This window comes from Condylostylus longicornis, unplaced genomic scaffold (genome assembly GCF_029603195.1).
Source record: "Condylostylus longicornis isolate FDR11 unplaced genomic scaffold, ASM2960319v2 ptg000153l, whole genome shotgun sequence".
Lineage (NCBI taxonomy): Eukaryota > Metazoa > Arthropoda > Insecta > Diptera > Dolichopodidae > Condylostylus > Condylostylus longicornis.
In genome coordinates this window covers 997,579-1,012,497 of record NW_026578121.1, presented here as the reverse complement: position 1 = coordinate 1,012,497, position 14,919 = coordinate 997,579, and the positions used below count along the sequence as shown (strand labels likewise).

Below are 14,919 nucleotides of genomic sequence, written 5' to 3'. Positions count from 1 at the left end.
AAGAAAACAAACACATATCCCTTGAGTTTTTTATTTTTCTTCTCTTTTTTTTTATATTATTTTATTTATTATGCAAGAAAAGTAAAAAAAAAATTAAAATAAAAAATTTTTAATAAATTTTAATAAGAGTGCGAAAGAGTAAAAAAGAGTGTTATAGGAAAAAAGCTTAACAATTTTTTTATTTTTTTTTTTGTTCATCGTTTGGTTTATTCTTTCTCTCCCTCTCCATCTACTTTTACCATTGCGTTCCTCTCTACCCTAAAAGAGATTTCATATAAAAATACCACAGTGAGCTATTAAGTATGCGTATATGTATATATAGTACAATTTCATTGATAAAGAGATTAAATGACAGGAACATAATGTGTACTCTGTTATACTATATATTACTGTTATATTAAATTAACTTATGTATAAACTGACATACCTTAAATTATATAACAATATATATAAAAATGTCTTGGAAAAATAAAAGTAATAAAAAATGATAGGATAATTAAAATCATATTTTTTTTTCTCTCTCTCTTATATTCTTAAATCAATAATTTTTAATCTCAGAAAAGAGAAATTATTTTGTGGTAATTTTTTTTTTTTTAAACACTTAATGTGTTTATAATTTTTTTCTACTTTATTATGAAAGTATTTAAACAGTTTAAACGTACATTTGCTCATGAATAATATTAATAATTTTTAATTTATAATATCATTGAGGAATAATATATCAAGCAGTCACACTCTTCTTACTCGAAAGAGAGTTCGAATTTGAATGCAGTCAAAGTCATTTCACTTGATCTCTCTCTAATTTCTTTTCAAATCTAATTTTTGACTTTGATAAATTTGAGTGATAAATTTCTAATTTTGGATTTTATATATTTTTACTCTCTCTCAGACTTTGAAGTTATGTTTGACATTTGGAATGATTCGACTATAGAAAATTTCAGTGTGTTTGCGGTAAAGTTAAGGCAGCCTAAGGCTTTTAAACAGTCAAAAATTTCTCTTGAAAATATTAATATTTTTTCGAAATTGTAAAAATTTTCTAATCTACTAAAAGAAAACACCTATGCTAATATTTCGTGAAACTTCGTATTATAGTCATAGAAATCATTACCATACTGTGATGAACTATTAAAACTAGTTATTTGAAATATACATATTGAATCGCAGTGATGCGAAGTAGAATGCATGGTTTCAAAAGAGGAGGAGAATGGTACCCATCGTGTTACTGAAGTGAAATTTTGCGATAGATTACAACATCATGCGATTTGGAATTCTTGTGATCATAGAAAACATTTTCAATATAGAATATTAAGTAATATTTATTGAATAATATTTTGACCGTGAGAATTAGAACGTGACAACTTAGAAAATTTTTAAATATGATCCTTTAAAAACTAGTCAGTTATTTTAATACCAACTCAAATCAGTTGCCCCACATATAAAAGCTCATATTTTAGAAATACGAAAACAGTTTTTATGGTCAACCCTGATATTAATTTTCGATTTATTATTTTTACCATCTCTATAAACTATTCTTAATCAAAATCAATAATAATTTTTTTTTTCTTAATTTTCAACACAAACATCCTTCTATAACAAAAAAAAAACCATTTTAAATCCTTTATGTTGGAAAAATTCTTTCATCTTACCTCAGACATCTATAAAAAAATTGATATACTCTAAATTTAATAACAATATACTCTTAAGTAAATCATAAAAAAAAATTTAATTCGAAGGTAAATGAACTGGAGATCATCTTAACAAAACTAATTTATTTTTGGTAATGTCCGTAAATCTTTTATTGATAATCAAAAATTATTTCTGGGATTTGTTTTTATAGTTTTCATTATTACCAATTGTGTGGAAACAATAAGGGAGGTTATGTACCAAATTTCGGATGTCAAGTTTTCAGTGGGAACACATTCCTCAATTAGTCTGTCGCGTCATTCTATCTGTCTCTCTGCATGTCTATCTCAAGTTCAGCTGATTCGATTTTGATGAAATTTTATATGTGAGTTTATTTCGACTATGTCACAGAGTTATTAACCTTTGAGATATATCAGGCTTCGGGAACTAGATTTTTTAGCAGCCCAATTTTACATTTTTGCATATATAAAGAAAAACAATCTACAATTTCCTTGAAATTTAGTATTTAAATTTGGGGTATTAAAACCTGGGGGTGCAAAACTTTTGGAAAGATCAGGGTTTGGAAACTTGGTGGAGATCTGTTTTATTTTTTTACCATATTATGTAGTGAAATAATTGGTGGAATTTTTTGAACTGGCGACGTTTTTAGGGAATTCGGACCGTACAAACCGAAAGTCTACTAAGAGCCAAATTTACACTTTTCCAGGCATATTAAATAAAAACCAACTAACTTCTTTAAAATAAACAATTTCAGAATCTTTTGTAGCACTTTCCCTAAAATAGATCATACACATTGCGGTTGGTTATGTGTTGATCTCATCAAATTTTTATTATTTTTTTTTGTATTTTTATTAATTTTCTTTTTAAATCAAAAAATTTGAACCATTTGTTTTTTTTCAAATAAAAAGCAAAGCATTCAATAAAGAGAAAAATACTTTTATTCATGTGTACAGGACAAAAGCATCTATATACCCTACATATGAATAAGGTAAAACACATTTTTTTTCTCAAAATTTTCAAAAATATATTTAATTATTTTATATTTATACAATAAAAGAAAGAAAATCAGAGGCAAAAAAACTTAGAGAATCAAAGAGAATGAAAAATAGAAATAAGAGAAAAGAAGAAAAACAAAAAACATAAATTTAAATTTCAAAATCAATATTTATTTAGAACTCCATTAAGAGCTCTTGCCACCTGTTATCCAAAATAATACATTAATTTTTTATATGTATGTATGTTTGTGTGCGTGTGTCTTCATTGATAAAAACACTATAGTGTATATAATTGTGTATTATTAGTTGTTATACATATATATATATAAGATATACTTGTATATTAAAGAAAATATTTAATATTCTGTCTGATGTGGGATAAAAATATCTCAATTTTCTCTTAAAAAAAAAAAAAAAACAAGAATAAAAACAAAAATGGAAAATATTTTCTGTTTTTATGCATTTTTCTCTCTTTTTTTTCTTCTTGTTATTGTTATTATCATTATTAGATATATTTTTTATATTTCTTGTTTTTTTTTTTTGAAAGGACCCAAAAATTTTAATATTAAATAACTCTTAAAAGGTTTTCATTTATTTTTCTTTTTTTATCTTTTGAACGATGAAAAAATACTAATTCGAAAAATTTGCCAAAAAAAAAATTTATATAAAAACCTTATAAATGACACTAAAGCTTATAATATTATCAATGCATACACATAAACAAACAGACGTATAACACTTATATTATTATAACATATTATATACAGACACACGCTTACTTTATTATTATATCATTGTGCAATTTATATTTAAAGAAGATGTCCCAACTTTGATAATCGACCTTACTTAAAAAAAAAAAAATAAAAAAATTAAGAAAAAAATTGAAATTGGTTGGGGGTTTGTCGCAAAAAAAATATTATTGCGGTACATAAAAAAACAAAGAATATGAGTAATCATCTATTATTAATTGATAATAATTTATATATATATATATATATATATATATATATATATATATATATTTAATATTAGGTTTATCATTCTTCTTTGATATTAAAAAAAAAGAACAAGACGACGACATCTTGGTTATTTAATTTTTTTAACAGTAATTATGGATTTAGATTAAGGTTAAAAAATTAATGTAATTTTGAATTATTTATTGTATGGTAAGAACAGGGCGGGATTTAAATGTGACTGCCGAAAAAAAGGAGAGAAAAATGGCAAACATTTATTCTGCTCTGTTAAAAAATGACTCTTTGAATGTCTTTTTACTCTCTTTTTTATAAACAAAACGGTTAATAGCAATACAATGACAATCCAAAGGCAAGCATTTCAAACGAAAAGAGAAAGGTAGCTCTTTTGTCCAGAAAATGCTTTTCTTGTCCGAAATGGAATTAATTTTCGAATATTAGTAACGGTATGTAAACTCCTAATATTTGCATATCGGTATCTTATCCTTAATAATAATTTTTGTATTTATTTGACTTATAAACATAAAAAGAATAATTTCACTTTTTGGACGGTAAAATTTATATTTCATACATTCATAAAAAAATATCTACAGCCGGATCTGTTATACAATTAAAAATTATAGAAATTTTATATGAAAATATTTAAGTAATTTAAGAAAAATTAATAAAATATTTTTTGACTTTAAAAATTTTTTATTTATTTAAATTAATTTAATAAATTGGATGCTTTTCTCTCATATTTCTAAAATGGAAGTACTTTAAATTTGATACATCTTGTATACGGCTATAATTATGTCTACATGTATGCTGACATAATGACACACAATGTACATTTTATGTGAATTGTATATGTATGTATATATATATATGTTTGTGGGTGAATGAAGTTCAATATACTTAATATGACATTGTTAAATGATTGATAAAAATAGGTTTTATATATAAAATACAAGTGTAAGAGTACCTAGTATATAATATATAGATAAATATTATATATAAATATTAGGTTACGAAAAAAATAATATTAGAAATATGTATGTAGAAATAAAAGTAGGATTCAAATGAATTTTAACAAAAATTTATTTTCCTTTTGTTTTCTTTTAATAATATTAAAAGAAAGTAAAAGAATTTCTTTAACATATTGGAAAAATATAAAGTAAAGGAAAAATGATGATATCGGTGATAACACTTTATACGGGTGAAGAGAGAGGGGGGAAGCATAGGGTTAGAATCAATGATTTTGGTAAAAAAACTTTTTCAAATTATTTTCATATTAGTCAAATTTCGAACATTTAATTTTTATTTATTAAGAACACGGAGACTAAAAAATTTTTCCCAACTTAATAAATTTTTTCCTGTTTTAAGAAAATTTTTTCTTTTCGGTCTAATTCCTTGTCCGTTCATTTGTGTGTTTATTTACAAATAGTATTTTCCTCACCCTTTGATATAGAAAATTTGATATAGAAAAACTCATATTCTTTTAGAGAAAACAAAAATCTCCCCACTCCAAAGGTTATTATATCCTTCAAAATACTTAAATTTATTTTGTCGTTATATTGAACCACAAAAATTTTGCAAAACACAGTGAAACAGCACCTTGCTTCTTCTATTTCAAAAGAGTATAGTTCAATATTTAGTTAATAGCAAAATGGCTGTTGAAATTAACCGTTATCAAAAATAATTTTTTTTATTTTTTAATTTTTCTCTTAAACATGTTTCATTCTCTGGAGAAGTATAAGATTTGAACAATTTATTTATATAAATTAATAAACAACTTATTTTGTTAGAATAATTTTCGGCTACATAACTCGCCTATTAAGTCATCTATCTCTCTCATCACTTCCAACTAATTGACTTTCAATATTAATAAAATTATAATTTTAAGTTTAATTATATATTAAAAGTATAAACATCTTGCCATAACAAAAAAAATGTAATTTTTTTATCTCAGTTCCTCATTAACCGTTAAAATTATAGCTCGTAATTAGCCGTAAAATATGTTTACAATTACTCGAAATACTGGTTGTTGAAAAATTTAGCATTTATAAAAATTTGCAATATTCTAATAAGTTCAGGTATGGGTGAATAAATTTTACTTTTTTGACAATAAATACATTAGACCAATAAAGAACCAACAGAACTAGAATTAAATTCGAAACTGAAACTGAATAAATGAAATATCTCAATCCTTTGGAATTCTATTTATTCAGGTTCAACTGTATTAATATTTAAACGCATATTTTATGAGCGATAGTGGGAAGTTCACTTACAAAACACATAACCAAAAATTTTTTTAATAATTATAATAAAGTATAACAATTAAAATAATGTGGTTTCGTTTTAATTCTAATTAATATTATTAATAACATTTAATTAAATTTAATTTTTCATTCAGCTTTCATTAACATAGAATAATTAAAAAAAAAAAATTTTTTTTTTTTAGGAAAACAAATATGTCATACCGACTAAAATACACTGACAAAACATTTTTTTCAAAAATAATTTTATTATAAATTAAAATATGTAAAAAATTTAAAAATAAAGAAAAAAAAAATTTAAGAGTGAATAATTAATAAATTTTTAGTGTAAATAATTTATTAAAAATCTTTTTTTTTTCTCTGTTGTTGTTTTTTAATTAATATACAAATATATTTATGTACATGTATATATATATGTATTTGCAATATATACATATTATGTTACACAATTAATTATATTTAATAAAAAAAAATTATAATCATATATATATATATATGTTGGTGTGGTACCTATATGTATATGTATATAAAACAACATAAAAATAAAATAAACAACAAAAAAAAAAAAAATATAAAAATAATAAAAAACAAGTGATATATAAAATTACATCTATCATTATAATTATATTTTATATACATATGTATTTAAAGGAAGTTGTAAGACTTCTGGCAAACTCAAAAAATTTATTAAAATGTTAAGTTCGCTAGAAGCCTTAGCTGGTAAAATATCTCCGGGTTCAGGAAAGAATAGTCCATTACGACGTAAAAATTTATACAACATTTTGGATAGTAATTTAAGTAAAATTAATCACATTAATCATAGTATTCATCATCCATATTTTAAGCAGGAGAATAGCTGTACAAAGGAGAAGTAAGTTATTTTCATCTATATATATATGTATATATATATATATATATATTTGTATTTTTATTATAATATAAAGTAAAAATATAATAAAAACATTTGACACGTCCATATTATATATGTATATGTATATACATATATATAATTATGTTAATTATATTGTATACAGCCCCGGATTTATCATACATGCAAAGTATGCATTTGCAGCGGGCGATAAAAAATAGGGGCGCCATTGAAAACTTAAAAAACCCCTAAATTTAAAAAAAAAAATTTTTACCCAAAAAAAAGGATTCCAAGTTTTTTTTTATACATCAATTTATAGCGAAATTAACTTAATAAAATCTACCTACATGCAAACATAATATTTTGTTCCTACACATATTTTCTATTTGCACCATATAACAAAAAATGTTCATAGAATTAAAATTACTCATACATTTCTTTACTCTACACTACTCTTTCATTCTTATTTTTTATGTACTGTATATGCCTATAAACACAGAATATTATTTCACACAGCTGTATACATTCAATCGTTCATATATATAAGTGAAATCGTCTCATATAATATACATACATATATAGAAGCAATGTACGCAACAAATAAAAATATTCAAAAATACACATGTACACATAATTTATATTGTCTAATATGAATAAGATCAACACTCATGCGTACACATATAATTATCTCATAAAGCAAAATTTTTATTTTGCTGAGATTGCTCCCTATCAACACTCGCTCGTACACATATAATTATATCACAAAGCAATGTTTTTATTATGCTTAGTGGCTACACTCGTTCGTACACATTATATTTAAATTGTTTCATACATGCAAAATTTTATTTTTGCTTAGTTGGCGCCCACTCACTAAACAAACAAACACATTATTATAATGTATTACTTTTCTGTATACTATTGCATTAGTAAACAACAAGAACAAAACAAAAAAAACACAAATTAAGAATGAGAATAGAAAGAAATTAGAAAAAGAGAATGAGAGCAATATTCTTAAATGACGGAAAGCATAGCTTGATATTGAGATTGTGTATATGTATACCAATATTTTGTTTTTGTTTAACAACAAAAAATTTTGAATGAATTTTAAAATTACATGATCGTTATGAATTTCTACTACTATGTTCTGCTTTCGTTTTTGAAAAAACTGTTATCAATCACAGAATTAAATTTTAATTGATAAAATCTACTACTTATATTGAATTGAAAAATGTTGTTTAATAATCAAGTGAATGTTAAGAATTTTTATGCTGAATTGATGTAGTTTGTCATCCAAGAAATAAGAGTAAAATGAAATGGCGCATAATTTGCTTCACACATTTATCTCCAAAATTAAAACAGTTAAGCAAAACGACATTCTGAAATTTCAAAACCACGAGCCTATAAATACCAGTAAATGCATTTATTTTAATAAAATCTAAAAAATATAATGAACAGTATAAAAGCTTATAGCTATGTACATGAAAAGCTTAGTTTTTAAGTCACAAATTTTAGAACGAAACTTTGATTTTCCTTAAATTTTTGAATGCAAGTCGAAACTTTTTTTATACGCTGCTTCATTTCTCAGGCGATTTGTGAAATAAAAAGCCAAATTTTACGAATAAAAATAAAAATAATTATAAAAATAAAAATAAAATTGCGAATAAAAATAAAAATAATTTTTTACTTTTTTTCATATTCAAATAAGCTGTGAAAAAGTTCATTTGATATAATTTTCATAGAACCTTTTACAATAAGTTTCACTTACGTCAAAAAGTAAATTTTTTGGTTGTTAAAATCAAAAAATCAAGTTTAAGTGATTGATATAAATCTGATCATAACTTCATAAAAAAACGCACAGTTAAATAAATTACCTTGTTTTTGAATTTATAAAACAAAAAATTGAAAGTTTAGTTCCAGACTTTAATTCTATAATTCAGCACAATAAGGTTACAAGAAACTGCTTTATGATGCACAATGTGCAATGCCTATTAAATTTTGTTCACAGTAATAAAATAGGTGAAAAGGTTGAAGGGGGGGGGGGGCGCACTTTTTAGGAACCGCTTAGGGCGACGAATACATCAGAACCGCGCCTGATTGTATATATATATATATATTATGATGAACATATTATATATCTAAGAATTGATATACTTGTAGAATAAATAAAAGTAAACAATTTTGTAAGAGTTTTTTCTATTTCGATATTTTCATTACATTAATTTCAATTTTATTATTGTGTCTATATAGAATATTTCTTTGGTTTTAAGGCATAAAACTCCTTAAATCAGAATGGGAGTGTCATATAAATTATATTTAAAATTTAGATTTGTTTTCGAAAACAAATTTTATTACGGATCACTTGAGTACAATACTGAAGAAGCCAGACTAGAGAATATAAGCCAGTCTTTGGTAGTCTGAAATGGCGGCCGAATTAATTAATAATAAAAACAAATTTTACACTAATTTTAATTTGAAAAACTAATGATAATTTAATATAATCCCGCATGACTATAATCATTAATTATTTTTAAAATCGGTTTTTAAATCATACGCCCGGATAATCATTTCAAATACGGCCGGATTATAAACTCTACATTAAAAGAATACAGCATTTTCTCGAATGCTGTTTTTTAAATTTAAACCGATTTCCAGAAAAAATACCAAACAAAAATTTTAAGAGTCGCTCAAAAACTTTTGAGTTAAGCACAAATTATGTTAGAAAATTTAATATTAATGATATTAGGCTGCTATTAAATTGCATTTTCCAGTAATTAATATTAGCCTATAATTGATAGGGTAGTCTTTAATCATGAATATTTCTAGAAAAATTGATTTAGAAATAATTTATAATTTAAACATACTCGTTTATTTATTAAAAGTCACTTTACTATGAGATCTATTTTAAAATACCATCTAACAGGGACTTTTTTTTCTATTATAAAATAAATTTTTTAAATATGATTGCATTTCGATATGACAAATTATTGGCAAGACTGGTTATTATTGCGAATATAATTTCATGTCAATTGAAATTCAAATGTCAATTAAAAAATAAAAACAATTAAAAATATTGACATTGTCATCATATTTTTCTATATAACATTTTTTCTAACAAATTAAACTAATTTTCCCGTTTTTTTAACACAACACATGTAACAACACCAAATACGCGCAGACAGAATTTGTTGAAAATTCTGAAAATAGCAATTTACCGTTTCATCCCTTCTCATTTTCAACCTTAAATTAATTTTCTTTTTTCATATATTTTATTTTATAATGTCAAATTTTCCTTCAAATATTTTATTAAAAAAAAAAATTATTTTTTTTACATTTGATAAAAATTCTTTCTAAATTGAAATTTGATTTTGAAGAATTTTAATACAAAAAAAAAGTAAGAGCAAAAGTAATAAATATATTTTGCGTGCGTACACTTTAAAAATGTTGTCAGTCTTAATGTGATATACAATCTACATATACTTATATGCTAACTAAAATATTCAATAAGAACGTATTCAGTAAGAACGTAACGAAACTATTCAATAAAAGGTTTAGATTTTAATGATTATGATTGACATACAGATTGAAAAGGATAATAATTGATGAGAAATATATGAGTTTTCTGACCCTAAATTTCATACGGTACGGTACATGTATGTAATATACACATTATATAACTGCACATATATAACACTTATATATCGATAATTTGCAAAGTGAAATATGATATCAATATTTATTTATATATGTGTAGATATATATACACGTATATGTGTTATACGTGTATATTTATGTGCAAAACATGATTTGCACATTAAATTGTTTTGTATCATAAATATTTTGCAAAAATTCATAAGGGTATATACGAGTATATATATATATGGTATCTGGAATGATATCTAGGAATTTAGTAGACAAGGAATGTTAATAGATATAGGTATATGTACATATATATGTAAATTTGAAAAATTGTTTTCATGCGTGTAGCTAGAACATATTGTTTTACGTTTATTGTTTTTTACATGCATGCAATGCATACCATATTATATACACACAATTTAATTATTTATTTCGATCATTTACCAATAAATTGAAATAAAATTTAATATCTTTTAATTAAATATTATGATTATAAAACAGAAATGGAAAATAAATTGTTATATGCATGTATGTATGTATGTATGTTTGAGTGTAGACAAAAACATGGCAACATTTTAAATTTTTAATTATAAAAATGTTTGTTTCATATTATTTTTAATAAATTTGAATTTTATTTATTTTTGTAATTGCCTTTATTTTTTTTTTCTTTTTTTTAAATGAGCGAACAATAAATTTAGAAAAATTAATGTTTTGAAATTGTTATTTTATACTTTTGTACATATTGTAAAAAATATTCTAAATTTTAATTAAATTTTTTATGTAAATTATATTGTATCATTTTATGTATAACAGTATAACAGTAATGTATAACAGTTTAAACGTATAACAGTTTGAGTAATAAAACTCAGAAACAACAACATCAGCTTCCAGATTCACCAGATTAGTCCACTACACTATTTTACTTCCCGTCACACCAGTCTATTGCCCACTACCCCAGTCAAGGGTGTTATTGAAAAGAGTACTTACTTTAAGACTATGTTAAAGTGTTAAATTTTTTCGTTGTAAATGAGTTTAAATGCATTTGCTTTAAGTACGCACATAATACAATCGGATCCACATATTAAGAACCACCATTTTACAATATCTTCCTACGGAAATTTGTGTTATAGGGATTTGACGGTATATTTGAATGTGAGTAAGAAGTGAATACGTACAATCCAATTTCATCTATAAAAATATCAGTTTCATTTATGACTTATGGCTTTCAATGAAAACTAATTTTTGTTGGTCTGCGATAGTCACAGTCACATCTTTCAAAATATTCGAAAATTATTTGAATAAAGGGAGAGAAAAACTTATGCTAATATCAATTTTCCTCTATACAGGCTGTAAACAGCAGTACGTTTAATTGAAAAAAGAATATATCGTATTTTTAAAGTAGTCCACACAGAATTCTAATTAGAACATAAATGACACAACAAGATTATATTTTGTTAGGGAAAAATTAATTAAAAGAATTGATATTTAATAGTTTTATGTGACATTAAAAAAAAATTATTATATGTTATCTAATTTTTTAATAATTACAAACTAACTGTATATGTTATTATTTTTGATTACATGTTGTATAACATGTAACATTTAATTAATATGTGCCATTCCAAATTATCAAAAATTTTGTTCGTAAAAAGGGGGCATTCAGACAAGTACAAACACATATTACATATTTAATCTATTACAATGTTCCTCTCTAAATTACATATTTTACGTGATCTAAGACATCATCATTGGTTTTGTCGTGTCTTATAATTTAATCGATAATTTTAAATAGAACATTATCGTTTATTTTAAAAGGAATATTTTTAATTAGAAAATTTGTTTTCTAAATATTTGATATTGTTATCAAGTAATAGTTATTAAGTAATTTTATAGTGTTAGAGCATATTTTTAAAGTAAAAATTTTTCATGGTATTTTATATATTCTTAAGTTAAAAATTTAAAAATACTTTGGCCATTCTTGTTCGATATTTTAGTTCTTTAAAAGGCTGCCGGGCATCAGCCTTAGATAACGTATTCTAAATTCTGCAATTGTGTGATTTTTGTATACTATTCTACTTGCATCTTATTTATCCATTGTATGAGGTACCTTCAACCGAAAATTTACGTTTTCAATAGCTTGTCTTTAATTAACGAAACTCTGTCTAATAGCCAATCTCTTTGTCTTTGTCTTAGTACCAACCTCAATTCGATCACTGCCTATCAACCACCCTATAAAGGTACAAATATTCAATACTTCTCTGGATAGGAAACCTTAGGTTATCATTATTAGGTCGAATGGTAACTTTAGGTCACCATTTAAATCTAGTCATGTGACCTCTCATAAAGGCACGATTGACAGAACTAACATCAATTCCATCACAGCCTCACAGTCGCACAATAGAGGCACCAACATTCATTATGCCTCTGGGTAAAAGCCTAAGGTTACCATTATTAGGTCGAATGGTAATGCCCGTAAAATTTTACTTTATCTTCTATTTATCCTAATTCTTAAAGTTACATAAATATTTTTCTTAAATAATTTCCTTATTATTTCATTGAATTCTTTAATGGCTTCAATTTGAACTTATATACACATTGAATTTGAAATCTAAATTGACCATTTTGTTGGTATACGAATTTCCGTTATATTATTCCTTTGTGTTTTATTTGAAGAATAGAACATATATATTCTTTTGTGAATTATTTTATTAAATTATTTTCATTTGAATACACACAACATAATAACAACACTTACCCATCTTTATTAGACAAAAAAAAAAATACAAAAACAAAACAAGAAAAATAAAAAATTAATAATATTTCTCTCCTGACTTTATATTTATCTTTCTCTTTTTATGTACATACATATATGTAAAGTATATCATAAGTATGGGAATCGGAGTGAGTGATAAAAGGAGAGTATTTCTTTCAATTAAATTAAGTACCTTGATTGCGTTTAAAAATTCATATTTATTATTTGTATATATAAAGAAAATAAAGGATATATAAAATTTCTATTATACTTTAAGAAAGGTCGGGTATAACAATTTTAATATACGAGTATATAGGTATAACTATATGAATATATTAGTTATATTGTTGGTATATTCTAGTTAAACGTATATAAAAATCGATTTTTATTATAAATTTTAACTGGTTTTATTCCCACATGTTAAATGTATATCAGAAAGTTATATAGAATCGATAAGTTGTGCCCCTTGTCTCATTAGATTTTTCAAAAGAAATTAAAAATTAGTACTAATTATATTTGAGTATATATACATAGATATACTTATATTAATATATATAGTAAAAATTAATTAGGGTATATTCCCTTCTGGATTATCTTACATAATAATTCTTTTGAAGAGCTCGTCCTTCTATTATTTAAAAGAAAAGAAAAACAATAATAACAAAAATTTTTTTTCTTTAATTTTTACCCCTTTGTTGTGTATTGCAACAGTAATAATAGAAAGATAGTAGAGATTTTAGTGTTCTACTTGTATATACCGGGTATATATATGCATGCAAACTTGTGTATATACAGTGACATACTGAAGTAAAAAAACAGAAAACATTTCAAAGAAAATATTTTCAAAATTATGTAGACATTTTTTTTTGGGGTACTTATTGTTTTTTTCTTCATTTTTTTTTTTTTTTCCGGAAAAATTTATTCAAGCGTATAAATTTGATTGGGATCATTTTTTAACTTGCGTTGGTTGAGTTATACGATTTTTCATTCTTACATAATGAAAATTTATTCTATATAATTGTTGTTAAAGGACACGAAATTAAACAATAGGTTAGGAAGAAAAAATAAAAAAAATTTTTTTTTGTTTTTTATTTTTATTTGTATATCATTAATTAGGGTTTTTAAAATGAGCAACTAATTAATATTAAAGTACACAAATTAAATGAAATTTTTGTATTTTTTTTTTGTTCACAATAAATTTCGATTTCAAATTAATTTTAAATTTCAGATGAAATGCTTATATGATGAATTAAAAGTATAGGTATAACAGTTATATTTAACTGTTATATATAGCTTTTTATATAATATGTTCAAATATATAATGTAATAATGTAATGATGTAAGCGAATGCAATATTTTTAAAAGAACTGCTTAGTGGCCATGATAATCTCATATAGTAAGAATAAATTGCATTATTTTTGCATGTTAAAATTTTTTTTTAAGCAGAAAATCATTTCATTGCTTGTCTTAATAAAAGTTTTATACGGAAAGAGGAAAAGTCATCATAAAATTAAAAAGTATATTAACCGATTAAGCCAATTGCTTAATCAAAATAGCACATTTTTAATACTCGTATAACATATAGCAATAAGTTGTTTTTATACAAAATGGTACTGTCTGTTGAACCGATCCTCTTTTACTAAAGTTGTACGTCATGACAACAATTTGATTTATTCAATAGGACTGTTTTAATTGCTCATTAAATAAATCGATTTCAAGATTGTGTAATATAACTTGTTGCATACATTTAGGAGGAGTATTAAAGCCTCTCAGTGTCTTTTTTTCGGTAATATTT

General features: G+C 23.8%; 1 protein-coding gene across 5 annotated transcripts in view; it reads left to right on the top strand.

Moving 5' to 3' along the window:
• LOC129615930 (CUGBP Elav-like family member 2) overlaps nt 1–14,919 on the top strand; it is a 187,317-nt gene that overhangs the window by 48,282 nt on the left and 124,116 nt on the right. For 3 of the 5 annotated variants that reach the window (XM_055531354.1, XM_055531355.1, XM_055531353.1), the window contains exon 1: nt 6,406–6,739. The exons of the other annotated variants lie outside the window; for them this stretch is intronic. In XM_055531354.1, the coding sequence (XP_055387329.1) occupies nt 6,561–6,739 (179 nt within the window). In that variant the 5' untranslated portion in view covers nt 6,406–6,560. Of the gene's footprint in view, nt 1–6,405; nt 6,740–14,919 lie in introns of those variants that run through there. 5 annotated transcript variants of the gene reach the window in all.